This window comes from Amblyomma mixtum, chromosome 3 (genome assembly GCF_055824585.1).
Source record: "Amblyomma mixtum isolate Tamu chromosome 3, ASM5582458v1, whole genome shotgun sequence".
In the NCBI taxonomy this organism is placed as follows: domain Eukaryota; kingdom Metazoa; phylum Arthropoda; class Arachnida; order Ixodida; family Ixodidae; genus Amblyomma; species Amblyomma mixtum.
Genome location: NC_143014.1, coordinates 102,665,511 through 102,692,145, shown reverse-complemented (window position 1 = coordinate 102,692,145; position 26,635 = coordinate 102,665,511). Strand labels below are relative to the sequence as shown.

Genomic DNA, 26,635 nt, shown 5'->3' with positions numbered 1-26,635 from the left:
CCAGTGTTGCCAGGTTTTCAAACATTTGATAAATAGCATGCATTGAAAGAGTGCTAAAGCTGCTGTGATATCCTTTTTTTATTATTATTAAATGAGGCTATCTAAACTTTAATACTTGTGCCACTGTGGGACAGTGGTGCTGCACAGAAGTTTAGAGAAGCTTGAAATACAATACTCTGAACATTACAGTCTTGGGTCTGGATCTGGGCATTATGACATGCCAGTAAAGAACTTTCTGGAAGCACCTCTATAAGCATTTTTTTTGTGTGTGCGCTAGCACTAAGACCCCCACTCACTGATTTCACCACTTTGTCTGACTAATCTTGTCCTGTTAAGTATACAAGTGAAGGGAAGAGAGGTACCCATAATGGCATACATGACGGAAGCCAACAGCCACTGAAAGCAAGGAGCATAGGGGATGTTTTTTTTTATTTTAATTTGTAGTTTTTCATCAATGGGAGATTAATAAAAGCAGAAGAAAAAACAACCACACACCGCTGGTGGGATCCAAACCCACAACCTCTGAATTTCGACCAGATGCAAAATTTGGAGGTCGTGGGTTCGGATCCCACCGGTGGTGTGTGGTTCTTTTTTCTTTTGCTTTTATTAATCTCCCATTGATGAAAAACTACAAATTAAAAAAAAAAGACATCCCCTATGCTCCTTGGTTTCGGTGGCTGTTGGCTTCAGTCATGTAATCTTGTCCTAGGTGGCCCATTGTCTCTCTGCCTAATCTTGACCTAGATGGCTCCCCTAGGTGGTATGTGGGCCATCTAGGTCACATGACCTTGTGACATCATCACAACCTGCCCACCAGATTGTGAGCAAACTTCCCACTGTGGCAGGTGGAAATTCAATTAGTGATTGGTCTCAAGAGGTTGCTCAGGAAGAGCAGCCTGGGTCTCGCAAGCCCCACCGGTGGCAGAACCTGCCATCGCAGGGCAGTGTCGCGTCACTTACCCGCTGCACCACTGTGCCGGGAGTGGAATGAGGACTCCCAGGGATCTATGAATGTAGAGTGTAGAGAATGACCAATTCCGCATATGTGGCTATTAGCCCATTAACACTATCGCGTCATACCCTTAAGGCGGAGCTTAGGTGTCCCCTCCAGTTTTAGTGCAATAGCACGAAAGCCCCCACTCACTAATTTCGCTGATCTTTGTCTGAAGCTTGCCTGACCTTGAAAACTGAGCCTCGAACCAAACCCGAAACCAGAGTGAAAACTGAAGTGCTAGTGCACCTAATTCGAATTTGGCTTAACCATGCTAAATCGTCAGTGATTTTTTTTTTTGCTCGTTATTTAATGCAAAGTTCAGTAAAGCATATTACATAATATAGTGTAGGTGTGTTCAGACCATTCTTTCTTATTACAGTCCATGTGCAAGCAAAAAATTTTAACATTGCTTTCATGATCCATCAGTATGTAAACCTGAAACAAGAATTTAAAAAATAGTTATAGAGCAGGAGACATGTTGCACAGTTCAAACAGAAAACTTACAAGTTTAGGTACTTCATTTTGCTCTTCGGCTTTGTTTTCATGTTTTCTAAGGTGTTCCTTGCCATTCTTTAGGCCTTGACACTGGACAGGTACTCGTAGAAAATGTGAAAACTTTAGCCCATCTTCATCACAGTCTTATATTGGGTGTATGAGGCATCACAAAGAACTTTCATGCTTGCAGCATCAAAACTGAACTTAAATTTTTTTGGTGTGGGTTAGAGCGGTATCTGGCAACAATCTGGCACTAGCTGGCGAGGAGAAAGGAACCTATGGGACTGCTTAAAAGCACTGTCACTTCCTCATTTGTTGTAAGCGGTCCTCTGGCTAAAGGAAAGAGTACTAATGAAGGAAGGGGTAAGGCCAGGGTGCTGTAATGAGAAAGTGTTGCATTAACCTTGGTTGTCTTCTCAGAATGCTCTAAAGGTTACTAATGATCCACTGAAAACACTGCCTTCTAGTACTAAGAATTACTTTGTTGGCTTGGTTTAAGGGTAATATATAATCTTTTAAGAATATTGTTGCTCATTTGGCACGTTTTTGTTCCTAATTAAATGCAAATCTGCTAGATTTGATGGAGGGATTGCTGAAATGGCAACACTGGTCTCTGCACTGCTGCTGTTATTTCCGTTGTTTGAATGCAAGTGTGATTACTGATCTCATGAAAGGCGGAAAGCAAACACAGGCATGCAGTTGCCAGTTTAAGGGCATCCTGGATGATATTATTTTTACCTTATTAAATTCATTCCTATGCTCATCTATTTTCTCTGCTTTTGGCATTTTAACCTGGAAGCATGGATTAGGGGAACTACGGACAGTGGGGGTAAGTTGTCTCGCGGTGCTTATCGCTCAACAGCCATGTTTCCATGCATAGCACGCTTGCCACCCTGTACAATGCTGCAACATTCTGCCTTCTGTTTTGCCAGCAGCTGCAAGCGTCAAATCTGTTGGGCAAGTTTTCATACCATTGCTGCTTTTCAGCACAATTTTTGCCTGTAGCTTTTGATGCAGGGTTGAGAAAGGAAGCAAAGGCACTGGTTTCTTTTTACCGTACTGCCTTGTGCCCCTGCTCAGCTTTTGCTCTAACTTGTCCACTGTTTTATGTTGTAATGCTTATTGCATTTGGTATGCCTTGTACTACAATTTTACTCCCACTTGTTACTTGCACACCTGCAAATGGCTTTGGCGCAACTCTGCATTCCTGTCCCACAATAATTTCAGCAGTCTGGCAGTGGTGACAGATGCCTTCAGCCTCTTATTTTGCTTTTAGACAAAACGGCTACTAAGTTACACACATGCCAACGTAAGTTTGGATTATCTCAAATGCCTTTATTGGCAAGTGATCACCGAGACTTTTCGTTAACTTTTTCTAACCTTTGTAACCTCAGAAAATAATGCATGATGGGATATCTTCTCAAAGCAGTTTGTATATAGAGCATAATGCACAATGTTCTGTGCACGGTATCTTATAGCAATTTTGACATTCAGGGAATACTTTCAGGGATTTCTGTGATTCTGTGTATTTACTCAAAGATAATTTGTCGATTTTACAAAAAGGAAAATGTGCCTTCTTGTGGCTTTATTTATTTATGCCATTTATTGCATTGCATTTCATGCATTTAGTTTCCTGTGAAGATTAGCATGAGAGGGCTTCATTGTACACATGTCAGTGGGTGCACCGCATGTGTTCTAACATACTATCTACTAATTCAAGACATAATTGGATCCTTGCACTTTTGGCTATTTTGCAAGCTGTGATTGCATAAAGCAAGTGCTTGCATTGCTGCACTGGCATGACCTCACGCACTTGTGCCTACAAACTGTGCTAGAGCTTTCTTTGATTGGTCCACTGCCTTTAGCTATCAGGATATTGAACTTGCCTGAGTTATTCTTTCTAGTTTTGAATTGATTTGTGCCGTGTACCTGTCATTCTCTGTTCATGAGATTTATAAACATTTGTGGAGCAAGTTTGGGCTTGCCACATCATTAGTAGGGCCCGGAAATATAGGCACTAAAACCACCAGAAGTAGGCAGGCTTTTAGAGTCTAGAATAATTAAAAACAGATGTTTCAAACTCCAAAATAAGCACCTTGAGTAACGCTTTTCATTAATTGGCAGTAAACTGAAATACTAGTAATAAAAAATCGCCATTTGGCCTCTTCATACACCTGTTATAAAAGAACAGTGTGCGATTAGTCACATTAATTGAGCATGAAGAGGGCACGCTGCAATAAATGTCATCCTTGGGTCATAAAACTTGAAAGCTTTTTGTTCTCCGCATGCTTTGAAAAGATCCTTTCTCTGTCACATGATGTTCATTGTGCAAACTTGAAATGTGAGAGTTCATGGGGGCTCTGCTTTTCCATTGTTGCTGCCATGCCCCTCTCACAAAACACGTCTTGTGTTCAGAATAGTCACAAGGGCTCCATTCTTCCCCCACCTCTTCTCCCCACATCTACTCCCTGTCGTCCGGGTGCTGCACCTGTGTAGTTCACGTGGCAAAGCTCTTGTCACTGGCTGCACTACTTGCACGCAATGCAGCAGTGGCTTGCTACTGAGTTGGATGCTTGCTCGGCTCTTCTGGATGTAGGAATTGCTAGTCATACTTTTTCGTCATGTTGAACATTTTGAAACTAAGGGAAGGGGATTTGTTTCCCCTGAAAAAATATGCAAAATGGCAATATTTGCTTGAAATGGGAAAGAAAAGCTGGACAATTTCAGAATTCCGCATTTAGGTGTTTATAGGGCAGATGCCTAAAGTTCCGGGCCCTAACCATAACTTTCGACGGATATTACTGTTCTCATTCACATGCTTCACAAAAATTGCAAAACATGCATTTGTTTCAGCACTCAGCAGGCACATGTCAACTGGTTTCTAGCAGCTGAGTGCAGCAGCCTTCAGCTGTGTGCACGCAGGATTTTCTATTATTACCATACTAATAGACAGGCAGTGTGGAGCCAAGTTCCCAACACACACACACACACACACTATTTATTTTTTTGCCCTCATGCTTGCTGATTCATTGCACACAACTGGCTTTACAATGCCCAACACCTATGTGTGCTAATGCTGAGATGCTGCCTATAACGAGGACAAGTTTGGGGCTACCCAGAAAAAGTGCCAAGACTTCACCGAACAGCTTCTCAGTAAGGCTCGTTATGAAATTTTGGTCGATATGCAGGTTCACCGTTACTCGGGCACAGTCTTGTCGGCCATGATCAGCGGCCTGGATGACAAAGATGACACAGAGCAAAAGATTATGCTGGAAGCCATCAATGGACTCACTACTCTGCTGTCACATGCTGACCCTCAAGATGTTGGAAGCTTCATCACCACAGTGGCTCTTCGGCTGCGCCCCATGTTTGAGAAGGTGCCCAGTTTTTTATTTTGGCCATTACATGCATATTACTGATAGTGATTGTTTACCATCTTTTCAGTTTGCAAAAAGTTAAGTTTATTGGTCTTGAAATGTTGTGGTACATTGGGGAATACAATGTTTGTTAAATAAGCTGTGCAAAAAATGTCTCCTACCAGCTTCAGTTTTCAATGTTGCCGCATGACCCGCTGCAGTGGCTCAGTGGTTAGGGCGCTCGGCTACTGAGCCGGAGTTCCCGGGTTCGAACCCAGCCACGGCGGCTGTATTTCGATGCAGGCGAAATGCACAAAGGCGAGATGTCAGTGCACGTTAAAGATCCCTAGGTGGTCAAAATTATTCCGGAGCCCTCCACTATGGCGCCTCTTTCTTCCTTTCTTCTTTCACTCCCTCCTTATCCCTTCCCTTACTCCAGGGTTCAGGTGTCCACCGAGATGTGAGCGACAGTTACTGCGCCATTTCCTTTACTCAACAACCACTTTCAATTTTATGACTGCAGTGGCTAAGCAATTTTTCCTGTTTCATCCTAATTTCACTAGGGTATTTTGAAAGCACTGCAAAATAAGAATTGGAACAGTTGCGAACGAATACATACTGTAAGTCGAAGTCGATAGAATACAGCAACTTGTTCAGCTTGTTTGTTGAATTAAGGAATTTTGTGGAAACAAAAAGTTACTAAGTTGCTGTAGTCAGCGGAATCGGCTTGTTGCCAGAGTCATACTGTAAGTCTGACATCTGCCAAGTTAAAATGTGCATCAGTGCTACTGTGGCATGCCTAAAAAGTGGTCTTAAAAGGAAACTGCATAGGTTTTAGAAATCAACGAGCTTAAGAGGGTCGAATGTGTGAAACTTGCAGGTAAATCATGCGAAGTCTTTTTGGGCTAGCTCTTGAAATAGTGAAGTAATCGCCGATTAAAATCCGGACACCCTTCAAGCTTCTCCGCAGCGCACACCGCCAAGTGGGGGTCGCATGATGACGTCATCGAAGGCATCGGTAAATTTCCAATGCACAAACGCCTGCTTTGAAGGAAAAAAACCAATGCCACCGAAGGAAAACCCCGCTGAGTGTTGTTTGGCAGCATCTAACGAGTCAGGGCAGGGTGTGGCTGACAACAGCGGTAATTTGAAATCATACCTTCCGTGACGTCACGCTGAATTTCTCTGCACTCCTCCGGTGCATTGAGGAGAAGCACAAATTTCAATCGTTCATTATGTCACTGTTTTAAATGCTAGTGCAAAAACACTTGGCATGCTTTACCTACAGCCTATATATATTTTAATCCTTGAATATCGCGAAATTTTCAAAAAAGTGCTGCAGCTGCCCTTTAATTTACTTTAAGGAACTGAACATTGATTTTTAGCCATGTAGATTAAAGTTGCTGGCTGATTCGATTGCTTTGATGCATTTGCTTTGGTGCATTGAGTACCATCGGTGGAGATGGTGACACTCTAAATGCTTGGTGTGAGTCTGTTGTATACCTCTCAGCCTCAGTACAAAACTTAGAGTTCAAGCTATTAGACACTGGGGAGGCGTTCAGGAAGCATATAAGCATCTTGCACTTAACATGTGACAGCAGTGCACAGCTTTTTTGCTTTAGCAAACTTGTTGTGTGAAGTATTGTGTCTGTGTGCCAAATGTCAGAATTTTGCGCAGCTAATCACTTTGAGAACAGGCTTGTAATTTATTCATGAGGTCCACTATGTGCCACATATTTAAGGCATAGGATTAGGTAACCTCTTAGCTGCGTGAAGTCAATATAAAAATTGTAATTTACTTGATAATTATTTAACAAATATTTTATAATGAAGGCACTAATTTACTACGTATGTAGATTATTTGAAACATAACTTTACATTTCTGTAGTGTTTAAGTTGTCATTATAAATTTTCTTTGTATTCTCTCTCTCTACTGAAGCTTCATTTGCCATCAGTACTTTATATATTTATTGTAATTGCACAGACATGACTTCAATACTTGGGTTATGCACGAATAGTGTTCCAGCATTTCACATTGTTGTGGGCATGGCCGAAAGTAGCAAGGACACATTTTCTGCTTGCTGTACTCACACTGTCGAGTACACTAAGCCTAGGATGGGCACATTTAATACCATACAGGAAAAATAAATACCTTCATGTGTGTAAGAACTGTGTTGCATGCTCTCTTTCTTTCATTTGATTTTTTTGTTTGCATTTACATCTGCTCTAATCCCAAAGGCTTTCTTTTTACAGGAATATATGTGCATTGTGTAGTATTGCGGTTGGTTTTGCAGTTAGAAATTGACCATGTTTGTTTTTAATATGTGTGCATTTCAGGAAAAAGGTGAAGTGCGTGCAGCAGCATTCAAGCTGTTCGGAGACCTAGCCCGCTTCGCAGAGGGAGAATTTCGAGATGCGTTTGTGGAACAGGCCATCAGCAACATGATTACGCTGCTCGTGCACTTGAATGAAAGTGACAAGCATGTTGTAAAGGTTAGTGCTTACTGCTTTATTTCAGTACTGAAACTGCAACTGTTGCTGATAATTTATTTTTGTTGTCTGTTATAAATTGACTACAACTGTTCAGCAAAACTAAAGGCAAGAAACAATTTACATGGATGAGGCCTGTGCTTTCAAACTTTTTGCAGGCTTGCAAGGCAACCCTAAAGAAGCTGGGGCCACTGCTTGGTTCTGAAGAAGTAAACACCATGTTTCAAAGACATTTGCCTGATGGTTCACATCTTCATTACTCGGAGTTCATTAGTGACCTTGCAAAAGTGATGGTATGTATTGATTGTGTCCTTCTGCTCAATGATATGACTGACTTTTATTTGCGTTATCTGTAGAGTTGCCTTTTTTTTAGTAGACAGCTCCAAGAGTAGTATGCTAGGAGCTTCACTGGCTAAGCAAGTTTTGTACTACTATAACATTTTTGCTTCTGATTTCAAAAAAAAGTAGCGCTCCTAAACTGATTTTACTTTATACACTTACTGTACATCTGGAGACTCTACAGAGAGGGTTACTCGCTGTCACATGCGTCACTGACATGAGATTGGGAAGCTCCAGGTCAATAGGCTTTCTTTCAAAGCATTGTTCGTTCCAAGTCTAATGTGATCTATAACCAGCTGAATCAGTGTGCTGTGCTTTCTCTGACAAACTGAGCCTCAGAACCGTCATCTGGCATTCTATTGACACTCATGCAGCTGCATCTTGGTTTTACGCATTTTTTCTGCTTCTGTAATTGCTTGCACGTTATCAGGCATAGCAGTCATTATAGCAGTGTGTTACCTTATTAAGAATAAAATGAAAGAGATTAGTAAAAAAACTTCGAAAGTCTGGTTTGGACATAAAATTTTGCAGTTGATGTGAAAGCAGCATGACCTTTGCTGTTACTATAGTCAGATATGACTCAAGAATAAAGCGGCAAGTGCCCCTTAGATGTGGCCCTTCAGCCACTGGCATCAAGCAATTTTCATGACGTCATGGTTAATCCGTGATGGTTTCCTTGTCAAGAGTAACCTATCGTGATTTGGGATTAACCACAGATTAACTGCAAAGTCATGACAATCTGTCGACACCATTGGCTTCGGGGCCTTCTTTAAGTCTGACTGTGGGTGTGTACAGGAGTTCCTTTGCCATTTGCATGTGTGTTCAGCATTCTGAAAATCGTGACTCATATTGCTCAGTAGAGGAAGAGGGCTAAGGTATGTCTTGGCACAAAATCTTGAGCTGTTAGCTATGTCAACTGGCTAGATAGGGAGCCAGATCACTTCCTGAGAAGCATATGCAGAGTTCTAATTAAAATATTAGCTTTATTACAGTCATTCTTTATTTATGGCATTTGTGTTAAGTCCAAGTGCATTTCTGAGTGGGCTGGAGGTCAGAAGCGCCATTCCACACTGCTGTCTGATTTTCGGGCACTGGCCATGTTATCTGCAAGATGTACAAAAGTACTTACCTCAGCTAATTGTGTTTGACAGTGCTTATACTGCAGTGCAAGGTATCAGTCCATGCTCTTTGCTTGGTGTTTTTGCATTGCAGGTCATCGATCTTGAGGAGCATATGTCCACATTTGTGACCCTGTGCCTTGGTCACATCAAAAGCCTTAACCCTGCAATTCAGTGTAATGCTGTATTGCTACTAGGTCAGTATATGTGCTTTCTCTTCAGATTTACCTTCTTAGCTCAGAGAATCTCCAGTTGTTTTACATTGATAACGTTATTTGACTGTATGACTCAAGTGAAGTGACAACTCTTCTCACTTGAGTCATCATCAGAAAACATTATGAACAGTGCAAGAACTAGGAAGAATTCTGGGGCATAGTCAAAAACCCCAGGTGGCCTAAATTAGTCCGGAGGCCTCCACTATGACGTCCCGTATAGCTGACATGCTGCTTTGAGACGTTAAACCCTACATATCGCATGCCTTAACAGATTGGTCTTGGATGGGTGGGTGCTGTTTCAGATGGCACTACTACGCGACTCCAACTTTATGCAATGTGATCTACTTGCATATCTCTGTGTGGGTTGAGGTAGGCTCACATACCCCTTGCTGATGGGCTCATACAGTCCATCTCAACACTCGATAGACCCAGCTTGCTAGCCTTAACTGAAAGATGTTGACCCATAAACATTTAGGCTGTTCTGGGCTTATGCTAGCACTACTTGTATGTCTGATGTACGCTGCTGAGTTGCAAGTGCTTTCTCCTGGAGGAGTTTTCTGCGCTGCGTGATGCACCAGCTGTTGTGCTCTTTTCAAGGCTGTCTGCTGGGAAATGCACGGCCAGAGTCACGCAAGGAGCTGCCGTGTGAGCGTGCCTGCTCTGCACTTATCCTGCTCCTCAAGGGTGAGCTACCTGAGCAGCGCTGCAGAGCTGCTGAAGCCCTGAGCCTTCTTCACAGCTGCTGAAGGAGCCCAGGTAGCCTGCCGACCAGCACCATGGGTACCACGAAATGTCAATGCATGTGCCCATCTTAAGGGTTGCTTTCCAAATGTTTGCTCTTAGTCTCTGTGTCTTCCCCATTGCAGACTTGAAAGTGGCTGCTGAGTCAGCATTGTTAAAGGATGCTGAAAATAATTAAGGAGGGGGGCACTGTTCACCATTCCTCGTTGGTTGCAACTGCTCTTGACGATCACTGATAGATTTTGCTTTTATTCTGCAGCACAGTATTTGTTTAAGTAAATGCAGTGCTATATTTTTGCATAACTGATGCCTGAGCTATTCTTATGCAGAGTGACATATGCACAGTTATAGGTGTATCATATGTGTGCTGTTGTATCTTGATTATATAGTAATGTAAGGTTGTGTATTGATTCTTTTGTTCCTGGTCAGAAGGCCCATTTAACATTTTTGGAGTATGAGTTTGGTTAGGCTGTGTCAAGGTGCAAGATAATGCAGCTTGATTTTGTGATTATCCTTTGAGGGCTTACCTAGGTCTTTCTCTTTTCTTTTCACTTGCATTCTCCAGCACCATGCTTTAGTGTGCACAGTAGTAGAGCAATAATGCACTTAAAGCATTGCTTGGTGTGCAGCTGTTTCCCACGCAACTGAGCCAGAGTGTCTGAATATTAAATGAAAGTCTCTTTATACATTTAATTTTATACAAATGGGCACTGACTGGCATTTAAAATGATTCACACCTAGCTTAATATGGGTGGGCTAAGCACACGAAAGATATGCGAATTAATGGCTTTTTGGCACATGGCAGTTGCTCATTCTGTGTGCTCACACTCTCATATGAGTTAACAGAGTAAGGTGAGACATAAAGTCTAGTAATGTTGGTTGGAAGTTCGTGTGAAGGAGGCACTGTTAATTATAATACAGCACCAGCCTGTATGCAAAATCCACACCAACTTACTGTTAGTCTTTACTGGAGTACAATACAGTTATTGTGAAAGTGCTAATGACATGAATGTAGCTATATTTACCATTTCTTCGTTAAGCAAAGATTACTCGTGGTGACTGTATAATATTGGAGCACTATTTTTATCAATAGAAAAAAAATTTTGTTATTTAGGCACAGTAGTTACTGGGGTTGAAATCTGTACACAGCTGTATTTACACTCATGGTCTCTTCTGAGTAAAGCAGTTGGTTAAGTGCTGCTTTGTTATGCATTCCTGGCTTGTCATGACTGCTACTGAATGTCCAGATCTGTAGTCCATGTTGGTAAAAGCTCCTAAAATGCACTGAATAACAAGATGTTGTTTTGTTGTTATTGGGGTAGTAGTTTGTTGCTGATTTGTCTGCACCAAATTTTCCCTTGCCTGCTTGTCACTTATGAGCTAGCGAATATTTTGTGAATTGCTTCCAGATTGTGGCCGTAGTACTCTGGCCCTGGTTCCATGCAGCACTGCAAAAGCCAGGCCTCATGCCACATATTGCACGTTATGTTGAGTGGGGCTGTACCAGAACAGCCTTCCACAATGTGGCCATTGTTTCAGCACCGGAGCAAGGACCCATGGCAACTTGCCTGGTCCCCTGGGCAAGTTGTCTTTCATTGAGCAGTTTGCTAAGCTTTTATATCTTGGATTCTTCTCATTCTTTATGGCAACCTCTGTTTCAAATCTGTTGCCGAAGGGTGCAGAAAATTGTTGCAGCTGTGTTTTTCCTGCAGTCATTTGTAACCGCAATGCATGCACATCAGTGTAGAGTTTCCTCGGATGCCAGGCATCAAAGAAAGCTTGATAGCTATGCCAGTAGTAATTTTATTAAGTCAGCGTAGGTCCAAGTAAGTGCAGAGATGCTTTTGTATTTGGTATGCAAATGGCTTCAGGGTGATTATGATTTGTTTATCGGTGTGGCTGCATGGGCATCTACAAGTGCCATGTAGCTGACAGCTTATCTCGGCTAGCTCTGTGACCTTTTGGGATGTGATTGTCTAGGGGCGTACTAAACCACTGAGCTGCTTTAGTGTATTTCTTTTATTAGATGAATTATTTGCAGTAGCCATTTCTGGAATTTCATATAAGCGATTCACTGGCGACGTGTACTATTGTAACCATAGAGTGTGTTACACATATCTTGAAGAGGTTGAATTGGTGTGGCTTCACGCTGGGTAGTGAATTTACATGTGGAATCAGTACTTCACTTCCTTCCCACATGCTTGCTGCTGCTCCAACATAAAACATTTCGTCAGGCATGATTGGCATGTATGATGATGCACATAGCCTTTAATTGTGGTTGATGTGGGGCACCAGTACTTTCAATGCATTGTAAACAAGTGGACTGTCAATCAGGTGAAGTTGTCAGTTCACACAAACAGCTTAGTTCTTTTTGCAGACTGTCAGCTGACCAATGTACTGCACTCATAAATGGATGGATTTGTGGCATAATTTCATATGGGAGTAAACTTGCAGATTTGCATTTGAGTTCTGTCTTCGAAGTCAGCGCCTGCATGTTGGCTCACCTTAGTTGACTGACAGCTTGAAGAGTTGACTGACAGAGGGCTGTGAACGTGGCAGTTAGCATTTTGAGTAACAGGACTGTTTACAGCCAAATTTTGTGATTTTGTTCCCGCTTTTGCTTCCTTTGAATATGTGCTGAATGAACTCGTGGTGACAGCTTGCCAGGTTGAGTAAGCAGTGGCCAGCATCATGGGCACAGTGCAACCAAACTCTAATAGAAGGGTCCAGAGGGCATAGGCACCTCATCCGCACATAGTGATGGTACCCACCTATTTTCTCCTCTAAGTGTAAGCCGTTCTGACATTCTGTCAGTGTATACGTAATGCATTCACTGGATAACAGGCTGGTTCAGCATGCAGTTCACAGCATGCGAGTACCTACTAAACAGCTATTAGTAGTCTTGACATAAACCTTATACACAACTATTTTAGGGTAGCTTTTGGCTCTTGTATACAGTGCGCTGCATCAATTTCTCTCCATGTGACTGGCAGTGTGCACCACATCTATTTGCAATGCTGCAAAGGACATGTGACGTGGGTACATATTTTGTATGTGCTCTTGTGTCACATTGTAGTGTGTACATTATTGTTCAAAAATTCTGCCACGAAGTTGTTGGCAAATCATGTCCTGACAAAAACTCAGATTTCAGGAGGCAAGGCATAACCACCGCGAGAGTGCGTTACCGCAACATTCGCATGATATTCACCTTGCTTCCTACTGTCGTCTGGTTTTTTTCTCATAACAGCCCGCTGTTGTGTAGCCTGTGGTGCTTATGGCAAGCTGCAAGAGTGCATAATGTTCGAATATCAATCTGCTGCCACTAAGTGAAATATATCGCTCACAACATGGAAAAAGTTGAATTGAGGCGAACGAACACTAGTTAACTCCACTAAGTTCGGACCTTCGGCATTAAGACTGAGCATGGCCACACGTGGGTTCTTTGAAAGATTTGTCTGTGCTTTAACAATGTCTGTATGGATGAATCAAGTTCCCTCTAAGGAATTCTGCTCTGTGTAGCACCGTCATCAAACCTTGTTCCTTGCTGCTGTTCCAACATGTAATCAAGGCCAACATTTTAGCGCTGTTCTCACTGCAGCTTGTCACCAGTGGGTCTTCGCTGTATGTGATCTACTGCGTGCTTTATCTTTGTTACTTTCTTTTGCAGGCTGTTGTGATTTCTGTTGCATGGCACATGCAAAAGGTCATGATGTTGCTCAAAATATTTTGCAACACTTGTTTGCACCGGGGTTTGCAGGTTTTCAGCAAAGCGTCACAAAGAATTTGGGCATTAATGTATTGGATACATCTCTCCTCGTTGTGAAGATTCTTGAGACAGTTTCTGTGCCGTAAGGTTTTTCAGTTTTGAGAAAAACTGGGTTGCTCTTGCCAGAGATTTTGCTTTTCTTTCTGGCATTGTTTCATGCACTGCACTGTGCTGTTGGATGGTTTGGAAGGAAAGAATTTGATTAGCCTTCACAGAATTCACTGTCCTTTGTAATGGAAACTTCTGGTGAGAGCATCTTATATGCACAAAGCATGTGAGTGCTTTTCTCTTTCCTTGCTTGTCTTACTTTGCTACATTTAATCACAGGGGCAGAGTTATGGACAACTCTTGAGGTGACGGGCGGTCTTTTTTGTGCAGTCCATTTCTTCCACTTTTTTCATCCATAAAATAGAAGCCAGTGCAGTTTTCTTACAGAAATTTTGGCGTTTAGAGATGGCCATGCCCATTTGGTCCTTGATCTGACTCTCTCAAGCAATGCTGCCTTGATGCACTGCTCATAAAAAAAAGTTTCAAGTGTAGTGCCCATAGTGTCGCAGCCTTTGGCTGCGACACTATGGGCACTACACTTTATTACGTAATACTGATGCGAAATTCTCACTGGTGTTTTTGGAAGAAGACTATTACAAGCAACAGAAAATGATTAGGTTGCCATTACTTTGAACATGATTTTTTTCACTCTGTTGAATTTGGGGTTGTGAGGAGGAAAATGTCTTTTTTTCTCACATTGAAGTAGATTCCTGTGAAAAGACAAGGACTTGGTAAGTGGCAAAAAGATGGGAATGTTGAAAGGGGCAGAGAAATAAATCTGCAAGGCAGGTTTCAATTGAGAAGAAAATTATTTATTTACAATAGCCTTAAATATCCACTGAGAGGTGTTACATAAACTTAGATAAACACGGAAGCACTCAGCGTATTTTGGTAGAACATATGCTGCAGTCTGAGGGAGCAGCTGGTGTAGTTGTAGACAGCAGCAGATATTACTTTTTACAAAAAAAAAAGTGCTGTAGACATGAAATTACACTGCATATGTCTGTATCATAAGTCACAGGTTGACAGGTACAATGTGTGGAATGTGTAGTAGTGATGGGGTCGGTGGAGCCTTGACTGGATGGTACTGTTCTCCTTCAAGCCCTGACATCACAAGGGCGCGGTGGCACTGAGGTTGGTTGTGTGCCTACCAGCGTACTTAGTACAACGAACTTGCAGGCTCTCATGCAGCCTATTGCAGAAGTGAACGTGAAATGAGTACCACGTTCATCACCTAAAGATACATCATCGCTCTTGTTTACAAACTTGGTGGAGCTTTGCTGTGGGCGACAGAGTACGGATGGAGGTAACAGTATAGTTTAGCATTGCAAGAGGCATTATATCTACCACTGTTGCTGATATTTGTGGCTATGACTTGTGAATTCATTCGAGTGGTATTACACGTTCTTGCCATTTCTGGGAACCTGAGCGTTAAAGCTGGTTATTGCACATATTTTCAGGAACGATGTCAAGAACTGTAGCTGCTGAGCTGATCGGCTCAGTGGAATGTTGAACCAGGTAGTTTTCTTCTGTGAACGGTTGAAGCATCAAGCAGAAATTCCCCAGTGTTTTTATCGATGCTGTGTCACTCATGTTAACTGCGGGATTGCCTTTGCTGTTTCGGCTGTGAGCTTGCAACGATCTCATATCGTGATATCACTGCTGGACATGGCGGGCACATGCTCCAAGAAGTAATGCATGTGGTCACTGCATTGAGTGTCCTCTCAGTGCAGCGAATAAAACATGCATGCAACCGCTTTCTGTATGTGTGCCAAAGGAAGCTTTGAGATGTGTAATTGAGCTTTGGCCATAATTTGCGCTCTTGTCGTTGAATTTCGGTGCATAGTTTGTTTTTTTTTTTTTGCTCTTGTATTCTATAACAGTTCCTTTTTTGTATCTTTGCCTGATTGCATTGTGAAATCAGGAACCAGTTTTATTATGTATGCTATATTTTTTACAAGTTTTGTTCAAAAGTTGCAGTTTCATAGCTTGGTCAAAAGCTGAAGACTGAACATTTTGTGTGTTATGCGAGCTTACAGTGTGCGATATTCTACTATGTCTGGTAACAGATATTCTTTGTTATGCTCATGGGTTGAATAAACTTTTTTTTAATATCTGCAAGTGCCTGTTACTAAGAGCTTCAAGAAACCAGAAATTATTGGAACGAGCTGCAATGGTGCTCTAAGTTTGTCATGTACACCATTCACATATTGTATGTGCTTTACACGTATGTCTGGTATGAAGAAACAAGATTGATTTGTTGTCATATTCTGAATTTTCAACAGCCGTGGTAAATGCATGCTCCACTCATAAATGGCATATTACAAAGGGCTTTGTTTGTGCCCACTCCTCTCAATGTAGTTCGCCCACGCGTGTTGGAGCTGAACGTGCTGCCTTGCAGAAAGTGTTTTGCTCGTGGAAACTAAAAATAAGTAGGAAAACACACCTGCTGATGAATGAAATATGTTTTTACAGAAGTAAAATGGATGCATTTTTTAGGCTTGTGAACAATCTCAGTAATAACGCTTGCGGTCGCACATATGATGACAAATTTATTTTATGCAGGAACAAATATAATGCTATGGTACAGTATTTTGCACCTTATCTGCGACATGCAATGTGCCAGCATAATTCACGCTACTTTTCATGTAAGGTGGCCACTTTTAACATAGCGTGAAACGTTTTTGGTGTTTTCTTTACCAACACAGAAAATCTTTATGGAAAGTGCGGGCCTGAGTGTCAAAAATAAAAACCCTCGAGAGAAAGCGGGGGATAACCATCGAAGAGCATGCTTTAGCAAATTGCACGCGTCGCATTGGTGGGAGACCTATTAATTTTCAAGCACTGCAAAGCGTTAATGGGCAACATAATAGAATGCGCAACGTCGGGAGTTGTAAACAAGTTCTGTATCACACCAATGCATTTCATTTTTTTAGAGGAAAACTGAAATTACTGAGAAAAAATGTCTGCGGCTCCACTCAGCTAACCCTGGTTATGCAAGCAAGGTCACGCTGGGGCCTATTGCTGCAGTGCCGCATGTCTGCCACAACGTTGTCAGCGCTAACGCATGCTGCCCAGCTCTCTCACCACCGCCACGTACCTAAAAGCGCGACTGAGGTGTCCACTGACCCAGGGAGCCAGTTATGCGCCTTTCCTTTCCTCAAAATCATCGGAGTCTAGAACGTTGTCAATACCAACGCCAATGAACGCCGAAAGCCTATATAGCTTCAGTGCCGCGTTTCTGCCACAACGTTGTCAATGACAACGCATGCAGTGCGCATATGTCACTACCGCCACGTAGCTTAAAGCGCGACTGAGATGTCCACTGTCCCAGGGGGCCAGTTATGCGCCTTTCCTTTGCTTTTGAAGCTCCCGCTCTTCATCGGCTTCGGCTACCCGTTTAGTGCATTTGCGCTCCCTATCTATTGCTAAATCCCTCTCATGGTTGGCAATGTCAACCGGATAATCAGACTCAGCCCGACGTCTGCGTGCACCTACTCTCGAAGACGTTTGCTCTGGCTGACTTTCTTCCATAGCGAGACACTGGATATGCAGCGCGCAGCGGCCGCGGCGACGGAGCGCGCGGCGGCTGCTGCTGCTGCGAGTCACGTGGTATGCCATTGGTTACTTGCAATAGCATTGGTTAAGGTCATTCATGCAGACACGGTGAAATCGGCGCTGCAAAGCTTTCGCTTTGGAAGCAAAATAAACAGACAAAACTATGGCGACACATATATGTACAGGAGTTTGAAAATCTCCACTTCACTGCAAAGGTGACCCCAGCATGTTTTATTTCCCTACATGGCTGTCCGTTTCTTCTGCAAGTTGACTCTGGTGCGCCACCTGGTTGCATGGTTAGAACGGCCGTTTGCCTTCAGTAGCTGCCTCCCATTCGCGCGGTTCTCAGAGCAGCTATCCTCGAGATGGACCTACATTAAAAAAAGAAACAATCTGTAGGCACTCAGCGTGGAAAGAAGGAATGACATCAGGCCCTCTAACAACACATTTCATGTACATCAGCTCGCGCTACCCCAAAGATTCTGAGAAGCCTAAGAAATTACTAAGAAAATGCTGCAAGAAGGAAATAACCGACAGAAAGACAAACGAACAGAACTGGCCGCCCCTGTAATGCCCTTGCTCACACGACCGAGAAATGTGCAGTAAGAGCGGAGTGAAAATTCATGCACCAACACTAGAAATGCACAATTTAATCAAGACATAAAATAATTCACAAGTTCACAGTCTACTATGTTCACTATACCTAAGCTCACATCAACAGAAGTTAGAGAAAAAAACTTAATCCTTGTGTTCGTCTGTTTCCTCGTCTCTTGTGGCTGTGTGTGTGTTCGCGCTGTTCGATACGGGTTACTCAGCTTTCGCCCACATAAAAGAAAAGGCTTTTCCACTGTCACTCACCTAACTTCTGTCATTCATACTTTTGCAAGTGTACTAAATAGCGCTGGTCAAATGGATGTTATTTTTTTAGACTTCAGCAAAGCCTTCGATGTTATTTCTCATGCCAAACTAATTTACAAACTTGAACTTATTGGTCTTCCTAATTTCATAATTCGTTGGATTTCCTCATACCTTTCTCACCGCACACAATTTGTTTGTATTGATGATTGCTATTCAAACCACCTGCCGGTCACTTCAGGCGTCCCACAGGGAAGCGTCCTCGGACCTCCTCTTTTTGATATATATCAATGACATTATTAACGTTATAACTACCCCTGTTCAAATTAGATTATTTGCAGATGACTGCATTTTATTTCACCAAATTACTTGCCAAGATGATCAAGTTTTACTAAACTCCAATCTTCAGAACATACATACATGGTGTAATAAATGGGACATGAAGCTAAATTTAGAGAAAACAGTATACACGTGACGATAACTAACAAAAAGGCTTCCTTCTCATTTCCTTACAATATTTCATCTCACCTTCAGACCGAAGTCAGCGAGTACAAGTATCTAGGAGTTACAATAACGAAAAACCTTAGCTGGAATAAACATGTATCAAACGTATGCTCCTCAGCCTTTCGTAAACTCTGCTTTCTTAGACATAAACTAAAACTTGCCCCACCTGAACTTAAAAAATTAACCTACTTTTCAATAATAAGACCATCACTAGAATATGCGTGCACTGTCTGGGATCCCTACACTAAACGTAACATCGAGGCCCTTGAAATGATTCAACGCAAAGCCGTCCGTTTTATTTTTTCAAAATATCGTGTAACTGACTCACAAACGACCCTCATGCGAACTCACGGTATTGAAACATTACAGCTACGCCGGAAAATTCAAAGACTGAAACTACTTTTCTTACTAAAAAACCATAAACTGTCTATGAATGCAGACCCCTTCCTTAAACCTAACACTATGCGCCAAACACGAAATCATCATACGCAATTCATTAACCCCTTACAGTGCTAGGATTAACGCCTTTAAATACTCATTTTTTCCACGCACCATTGAGGAGTGGAACAGGTGTCCGCCAGATCTCTTAACCAGAACTGATTCTTTTGACTCAATGTTTTCTTCACAGCATTTAATTTGAGAGCCATTTATTTCTACGTTTACTTTTTGTATTTTGCATCAGAGCCTTGTATTTATTGCTGTATTTTGTGCTACAACTTGTATTTAACATTTTTCAATTTTGCTAAACCTGTTCTTTTTTGCATATATTATGTATTCGTCCCTCCTGCTTGGGCCTACTGTAGGCCTGCAGTATGTTCTAAATAAATAAATAAATATAAAAAAACTGCCTCCCCAAATAATGCGCAGTGGCCACCGCGGGCTTCCTTTCATGTCCATTTTGACGATTAATAACGACACTTTCAGTGCTATAGGCAAACTGACTGCGAACAGCAGTGCACTTGCGCTTAAACGCCCGGATGCTGCAGCCAACGCGCGCATGCATGCATTTCATGTCTCATTCGGTTCAGGTGAAGGTGCACCAGTCTCTGCACGAAAAAAAAAACATGATATACGACCACGCCTGGCTGTTATAAAAAATGATTCTCAAATAAGCATCTGCAACACAACTCCGGCTGGTATGCTTGCACGAAAGGTTATACGCGCCTCCGCGGTGGCTCAGTGGTTATGGTAGTTATGGCGTTCAGCTGCTGACCCGAAAGACGCGGATTCGATCCCGGCCGCGGATTCGATCCCGGCCGCGGTGGTAGAATTTCGATGGAGGCAAAATTTCAGAGGTCCGTGTACTGTGCGGTGTCAGTGCATGTTAAAGAACCCCAGGTAGTGGAAATTTCCGGAGCCCTTCACAACGGCGTCCCTCATAGCCTGAGCTGCTTTGGGACGTTAAACCCCCGTAAACCGTAAACTGTAAGCCATGAAAATTGTCAGGTAAAAAGAAAGTGCATGCTGTGGATGACCGCGCGCCCATGTGGCAAAAATTCATACATCCAGAAAAAAGAGTGAATCCTCGGGACATCCATTTGGTTCGCTGTCGGCGGACTTCCAAAAGCGGATATCATCCAGACATCTATTGGTTCACTAACATCATCATCAGCCTGACTACACCCACTGCAGGGCAAAGGCCTCTCCCATATGTCTCTCCAATTAACCCTGTCCTTTGTCAGTTGCCGCCACTGTATCCCCGCAAACTTCTTAATCTCATCCGCCCATCTAACTTTCTGCCGTCCCCTGCTACGTTTGCTTTCTCTTGGAATCCACTCCGTTACCCTTAAGGACCAGCGGTTATCTTGCCTTCGCATTACATGCCCTGCCCAAGCCCATTTCTTCCTCTTGATTTCAACTAAGATGTCATTAACCCGCGTTTGTTCCCTCACCCACTCCGCCCTCTTCTGATCTCTTAAAGAGGGCGGCCTCTTAAGGTTCACTAGCGTTGGATCTTAATTATTGCCGAGAATAGACATCCGACAGACGCCCCGTGAGCACCCAGCTGGAGTGGTCGCGGACGTTCCGATTTGGTCCGGCGGATATTCGTAGTCCAGTGAGGTGGGTGTTCAGTAGTTCGCTTCCTTTTCCTTAGCTCAAAAGTTAACGAAAACAAGTTTTCTTTGTACTGTTGAAATTCACAGCCACTGATGCAAAAGCGCAGCATTATTTCGAAGAAAAAAACACTACGCCGAAAACTCGACCCACCACATAACACATCTAGAAATATTGGGTGATTTTCCCAGCGTCTCGCACTACCACGGCGTTTCGCAGCGTTTTCGCAGCGTTTCGCACTGCTCACCACATACAACACTACAATTAGTGTCCATTCCGAGCCGAGGTATAGTTCGTAGTAAACAATTGAGTAAAGATATATTCCAGCTAGATGTATGCGAGAGTTTTATAGGTTTCCTGCACAGTGGAGACTACGCGAGCAGTATCCGTAGCCTATAGACACTTATGGTGCGAAATAAATGTGATTGAATCTACGTGATACCAAAAAACGAAATAATTTTATACAGTTGGGTATTTATGACAGGGGGGTGCAAAATCAAACCAAATAGAACTTCATTTGCTCTCTCAAGGAGAAACGGGGAGCGATGCAAGAGCGGGGGCTAGTTGGTGCTTCATACTGATCAATTCGCGCTACAAGGAACATATACACACGGAAACACAAACGGACGAAACGCATGTGCGCTTCGTCCGTTTGTGTTTCCGTGTGTATGTTCCTTAATTGTAGCGCGAATTGATCAGTATGGGTAAGAGCGGCTTAATTGCGCTTGACGAAGCCCGGCCCCCTTTGTGTACAGTTCGGTCAGCAGTTCTAATTATACAAATATAAAAACGACAGTATACTACTTTCAGTTTCCACACTATCAGTTGGCAAATCCGAATTAACACCTTTGAGATCAAAACACTTCAGGATACAGTTTGATGATGATCGTCTTTCCAAAGAGCGCCATGGCACAAAATGTTTTCTTCTCAAGGTGCGGCCAAAGGCCCATTTGCCAAGAATTTCACCCTGAAAGCTTGTACCCATTGCATCACCGGTGGGCGCCCGGCGGCACGGGGATCGAACCCCGCACCTCCCGCATGCGAGGCGGATGCTCAAACGACTAGGCCAGCGCTGCGGTAAACACATGCATTTAACACGCTTCAGTTTGAAAGCCAGTAAAGCTTTCAACACCATTAAGAAATAAAGAGCATTTCGTGAGAAATGAAAGCACAGCATCCGAGAAAATAAGCAACTGATAACAGAGGAATCAAAAACACAAAAAGGTAAGAAAACAAATATACAAAAAATCGAGGTGTCAGCCATAAGGAAATATGCATGATTGGCTCGTTTTAGCATCTTTTTCTGGCAGGTATCGATGAGCGCAAGGTTATTTAGAAGAACAGCAGCATGATATGAAATGGACTGGTGATCGTACTACGACAGCGAGGCAACACCCACGCATTATTTCGACATGTATCGATACAAGTGCGGGGCCGAAGGTTTATCAAATTCAGGAAGCTGAATAAGGCTAAAACGAACGAGCGATATGTACACGTGAGATGAAAAGCGCTGGTAGATTCCGTGGAAATAATCTTCCATAGATACAGCGCGAAAGACAGGACAAGACAGACAGGACAAAGACAGGACAGGTCCTCTCTTGCAAGAGAGGACGACAGAACACAGCGTTGACTGGCAACTGAAGCCTTTATTGGCAAACCAGACAGTATAAATGCCCCACTGGTAGCCAGAATTGGAATCGAGAAGATACAGTTCATGCATATGAAACATCCACCTTCAAGAAACCGTGATGCTTTGGCGAGAGAAATCCTCGAAGCACTGATGACGGCTTCACGAGGTATGTATATTAGCCCGCCTTCGATAGCTTTGTCAGAGAAAGAAAGAGCCCACCTTGAATGCGAATGTTGACACGTACCAGTTGCTTTCTGTAAGTCGATGTTTCATATGCATGAACTGTTCTCGATTCCAATTCTGGCCACCAGTGGGGTATTTATACTGTCTGGTTTGCCAATAAAGGCTTCAGTTGCGAGTCAGAGCTGTGTTGTGTCGTCCTCTCTTGTCCTGTCTTTCGCGCTGTAACTATGGAAGATCGCCATCAACTTGCCCAACAGCTTGCTTTATCGTGAAAATAAATTTACAGTGAAAGAAGTAATCAGAAGTATATGCATGCGCATGACATGGAATTTTAGCAATGGCACGCAAGGCACGCTTCTGTACGATTTTGAGTTTCACTATGTTTACGTTTGATGCAGTTGACCAGATTGAATGGCAGTAAAGTGCAGACAAAAATAGTACGTTATGAATTAAGCGTTTAACAATCAGTAAGTGGTGGTGTCTGTTTAGTATCCCGAAAACCTTATTATGTTTACTGCAGAGTTGTTCAATATGTTTGTTCCATGTAAGGGCTTTCGAAAATATTACACTAATTGTCCTAATTTCATTGACAATGCTTACTTCCTCGCCGTCTAAAAGTATTTTACCTTTGGGGTTTACACTTGTGTTCTCAGTGTGGAAAAGAATCGCTTGAGTTCTTTTAGCATTCAACCGCAGATATTTCTTTCCGACCAGTTTCTAACCAATGACAGTGCGGGATTTGCCGTGCAGATTAAATCATCAGTATTTTCTCCTTTGAAAAACACAGCAGTATCATACGCGTAGCCAACCCACGAAATGGCGTCATGAAGAAAAAAAAAGGCGTTGATATAGAGAACAAATAACAGAGGTTCAAGGATACTTCCTTCGGGTATGCCGGAAGTGATGCATTTTATGTTTGAATTGCGATTATTGTGGTCTACATATTGGTACCTGCTGTGCAGTTATGAAGAATGAAGATTTATACTACCGCGTTCTCCGTAATGCTGCAGCTTGGACAATAAGGTTTCATGATGTAAACTATCAAACGCGTTTGAACTATCAGTGCATAGCCCTAGTACAAGTTCTTCATGTTCAAAGGCATCATTGATCAATTTATTTTCTGCTAACAGCGCTAATTCTGTGGATTTGCCTTTCAGGAAACCACATTGGTGCGGTGAGATAAGTGCTTGGCATGGCTTATTGGGGTTTAACGTCCCGAAGCAACTCGGGCTATGAGGGACGCCGTAGTGAGGGGCTCCGGAAATTTCGACCACCTGGGGTTCTTTAACGTGCACTGACATCGCACAACACACGGGCCTCTAGAATTTCGCCTTCATTGAAATTCGGCCGCCGCGGCCGGGGTCGAACCCCCGTCTATCGGGTCAGCAGCCAAGCGCCGTAACCACTGAGCCACCGCGGCGGGGTAAGAGATAAGTGGGAATTTGTGTAAGAAATTGTAATGGCGTGTGTGCATTATTTTCTCCAAACCTTTTGAAAATATATGTAGTATGGAGATGAAATGAAAGTCATTTATGTTATTTTTATCACCTTCTTTATACTGGGCCACCACTTTTTCAATCTGCATGTTCATGGGAAAACAACTGTACTCTGGAACAGAAAGCCGCCGCGGTGGCTCAGTGGTTACGGCGCTCGGCTGCTGACCCGAAAGACGCGGGTTCGATCCCGGCCGCGGCGGTCGCATTTAAATGGAGGCGAAATGCTAGAGGCCCGCGTACTGTGCGATGTCAGTGCACGTTAAAGAACCCCAGGTGTTAGAAATTACCGGATCCCTCCGCTACGGCGTCCCTCATAGCTGCAGAGTCGCACTGGGACGTTAAAGTCCATAAAAACAAAATCTATGGGACTATAGGTTGTATAGTTTAGTCAGGACAGGCGCAGTTAGGTCAAGGGCATATTTAACTGATGCAATCTGCATGTCATTCACATCCCGTGGTTTAGAATTTTTCATTGTGTGAATTGGTGATGTGATTTCAGTTTCTGTTCTAGGAAAAAATACCATACCGCTACTAACTGTACTTGATCCGGGAAGTGGGGCATAAATTATTGCTGGCAGACTGCTCTAGGGGGCAACACCAATAAAATGGTCATTAAACATATCAGACAGCTGTTTGCCAGCCACTACGGTATTACCCACATTCAAGCTTGTGAGTACAGTTTGACTTCTATTCGCAGAAGACACACACAGAGAGAGAATAAGCATCTATTGCAAAAAAGGAGACTGGAGCGGATTGTGGGTGGGGTCCTCAGTCCAGGACTCCAGTAGCCTCCGTCGACGCTTTGGCGAATGCGACTAGCGCCTCCTGGTCTTCCAGCGTGCCGCCGGCCGGCGAACGAGAAGGCGCCGTAAATTCGGCCCCGCAGTTGGAAAACGCCCGCTTCCCGCCAGCGTGCAGACTAAAAAGCGTGTCCTAGCTTCCGCGGAGCCTTCACCCTCCTTACAAAAAAAACAAAAAAACGTGGTGGCCCCCAAAAAGGCAATAAAAATTCAGCATTGAAGTCAGTGCATGCACGTGTGCCAATTGGTCTAAAGTAGAAGCAGAAGCGCGGTGTGCGCGAAAGAACCGCAGCGTTGAAAACAGCATGCAGTCGGTGATCAACCAATCGCAGCGATCTGAGAACTTTGGCTGTCAGTCACATATAGTATGGCTTGCTGGCCAGCCGGTGACGTGATGTGCGTTCTCCAATCGGTTCTCAAACTTCTGCGCTCCTGCCGGGCAGGAGCAGCGCGTATACGGCAGGCAGTGCAGTTGATGAGTTCTGAGCGCAGATGTGTTTGCACTAGCTTCGCCGCCGCATCCGCAGAACTTTAACGAGGGCCGAAGACGCGGAGGCCGACCTACCACCAAGTGCCATGAACGCTCATGGCGTAATTAGTAATATTAGGTCCTGAAAGCAGCTCGAGTGCAGAACTGATTTCGGCGAGAAACACGTGACCACTCTGCACGGCAGGGCCTGCCCGAAGAAGCATGAAATAAACGACACTTTTGCCTGACTTTGCATTTTTCGCTGCACTGTAGGGGAAGTCTACTTACTACGTATACCTAGGGTGTGTTGTGTCTCGAGGTAGCGTGGCTGGGATGAGGAACGTCTGAATCTTCGCAGTTGGCGATTACAAAAACAAGCAGATTTAATGGCAAGAAACTGTGACACTTATTTACAAAAATTTACAAAAGAAGAACAAGGAATCAAAATTTAAGAGTTCAAAGCATCGAGCGTCTGGATGAGCCTGATACTCAAGGCTCAGAGCCACTGGATGAACCTATTACCGAAGGTCCAGAGCGTTCGTGCCCACTTTGGTCGCAGGTTATATAGCCCAAGACTCCGCCCCTGCACCAGGCGACATTCCATCGCGACACAAAAGATCGGTACCAGCACCGCCATCGAAGACCTGTTGAGCCCCCTCACTAGGCGGTAACTCAGCGTGGCACAAAAGATCGGCACCACACGTCACTGCCAACTAAGACACCTGCTTAGAGCCCGCACGTGGGAACTGGCGAGTCCGCATTCCTAAGTCCGCAGTCCGCATTCCTATAGCATTGTGTCGTGTTGACGTCACAGCTGCAGCTGCGCAGGCTTCCTCTGATTCGTTCCGGGTTTTTTTTTCAAGACGAGGGACAACCTTTCTTCTCCTGTCGTCGGTTGCTTCTCGAAGGGAGGTCGTTTTCGCCGAGCCGAGTGTGGGAAGAGCCTCGTCGGCCACTTCCCAGAAAGCCACCCTTTTTCGTGAGGTCATCGTGGGGTCAAGTTGAAGTCAAACGACCCGTCAAAATTGCCGCTACGTTGAATCTCCCTCCGTTTCATCTCAGGTCTCAAGATGGGTCGTGACAGCTACCTCCCCCGCCAGACGAGTCTCGGCGAGTAGCAGTCATCGCTGCTGCACGAAGAGACGACTTGCAGAAGCGTGCCAGAAGTATGCCAGAAGCCCTCTGCCGCTCGCAACGTGGTCTTCTATTACGCCGGCCAAATTCTTTGAGGCGTCTCTGAAACTTCAACCACATGCGCAAGCAAGCACTCAACTTCCCTCCGAGCAAACCAGTTCCAAAAGAGGGTGCTATAATCCGGTTAGTATAGCCGTTGTGAATAGCCCACACTGAAAACTCCCAGGACCCACGCAAGCTGAGAAAAACCGAACCTGCTACTGTACACCCTCACTTTAAAAAACGCACGAAAAAAAAACAAAAAAAACTGAGTAGCAATTTTGGTTACGTGAAGAGCACCCCGGACCGCTTAGAAAGAACGGCTAAGTGCGTCCGCGTTTCCATTTAAT

General features: G+C 43.6%; 1 protein-coding gene across 3 annotated transcripts in view; it reads left to right on the top strand.

The window, feature by feature from the left end:
- The window catches only part of c11.1 (maestro heat like repeat family protein c11.1), a 95,456-nt gene extending 83,242 nt beyond the window's left edge, over positions 1 to 12,214 (top strand). For 2 of the 3 annotated variants that reach the window (XM_089580482.1, XM_089580480.1), the window contains 5 exons: positions 4,678 to 4,866; positions 7,183 to 7,338; positions 7,494 to 7,628; positions 8,887 to 8,989; positions 9,605 to 12,214. In XM_089580482.1, coding sequence (XP_089436608.1) covers positions 4,678 to 4,866; positions 7,183 to 7,338; positions 7,494 to 7,628; positions 8,887 to 8,989; positions 9,605 to 9,753 — 732 coding nt within the window. In that variant the 3' untranslated portion in view covers positions 9,754 to 12,214. The remainder of the gene's footprint in view (positions 1 to 4,677; positions 4,867 to 7,182; positions 7,339 to 7,493; positions 7,629 to 8,886; positions 8,990 to 9,604) is intronic. The other variant, XM_089580481.1, reaches the window with a different exon arrangement.
- Positions 12,215 to 26,635: the final 14,421 nt, after the last annotated feature.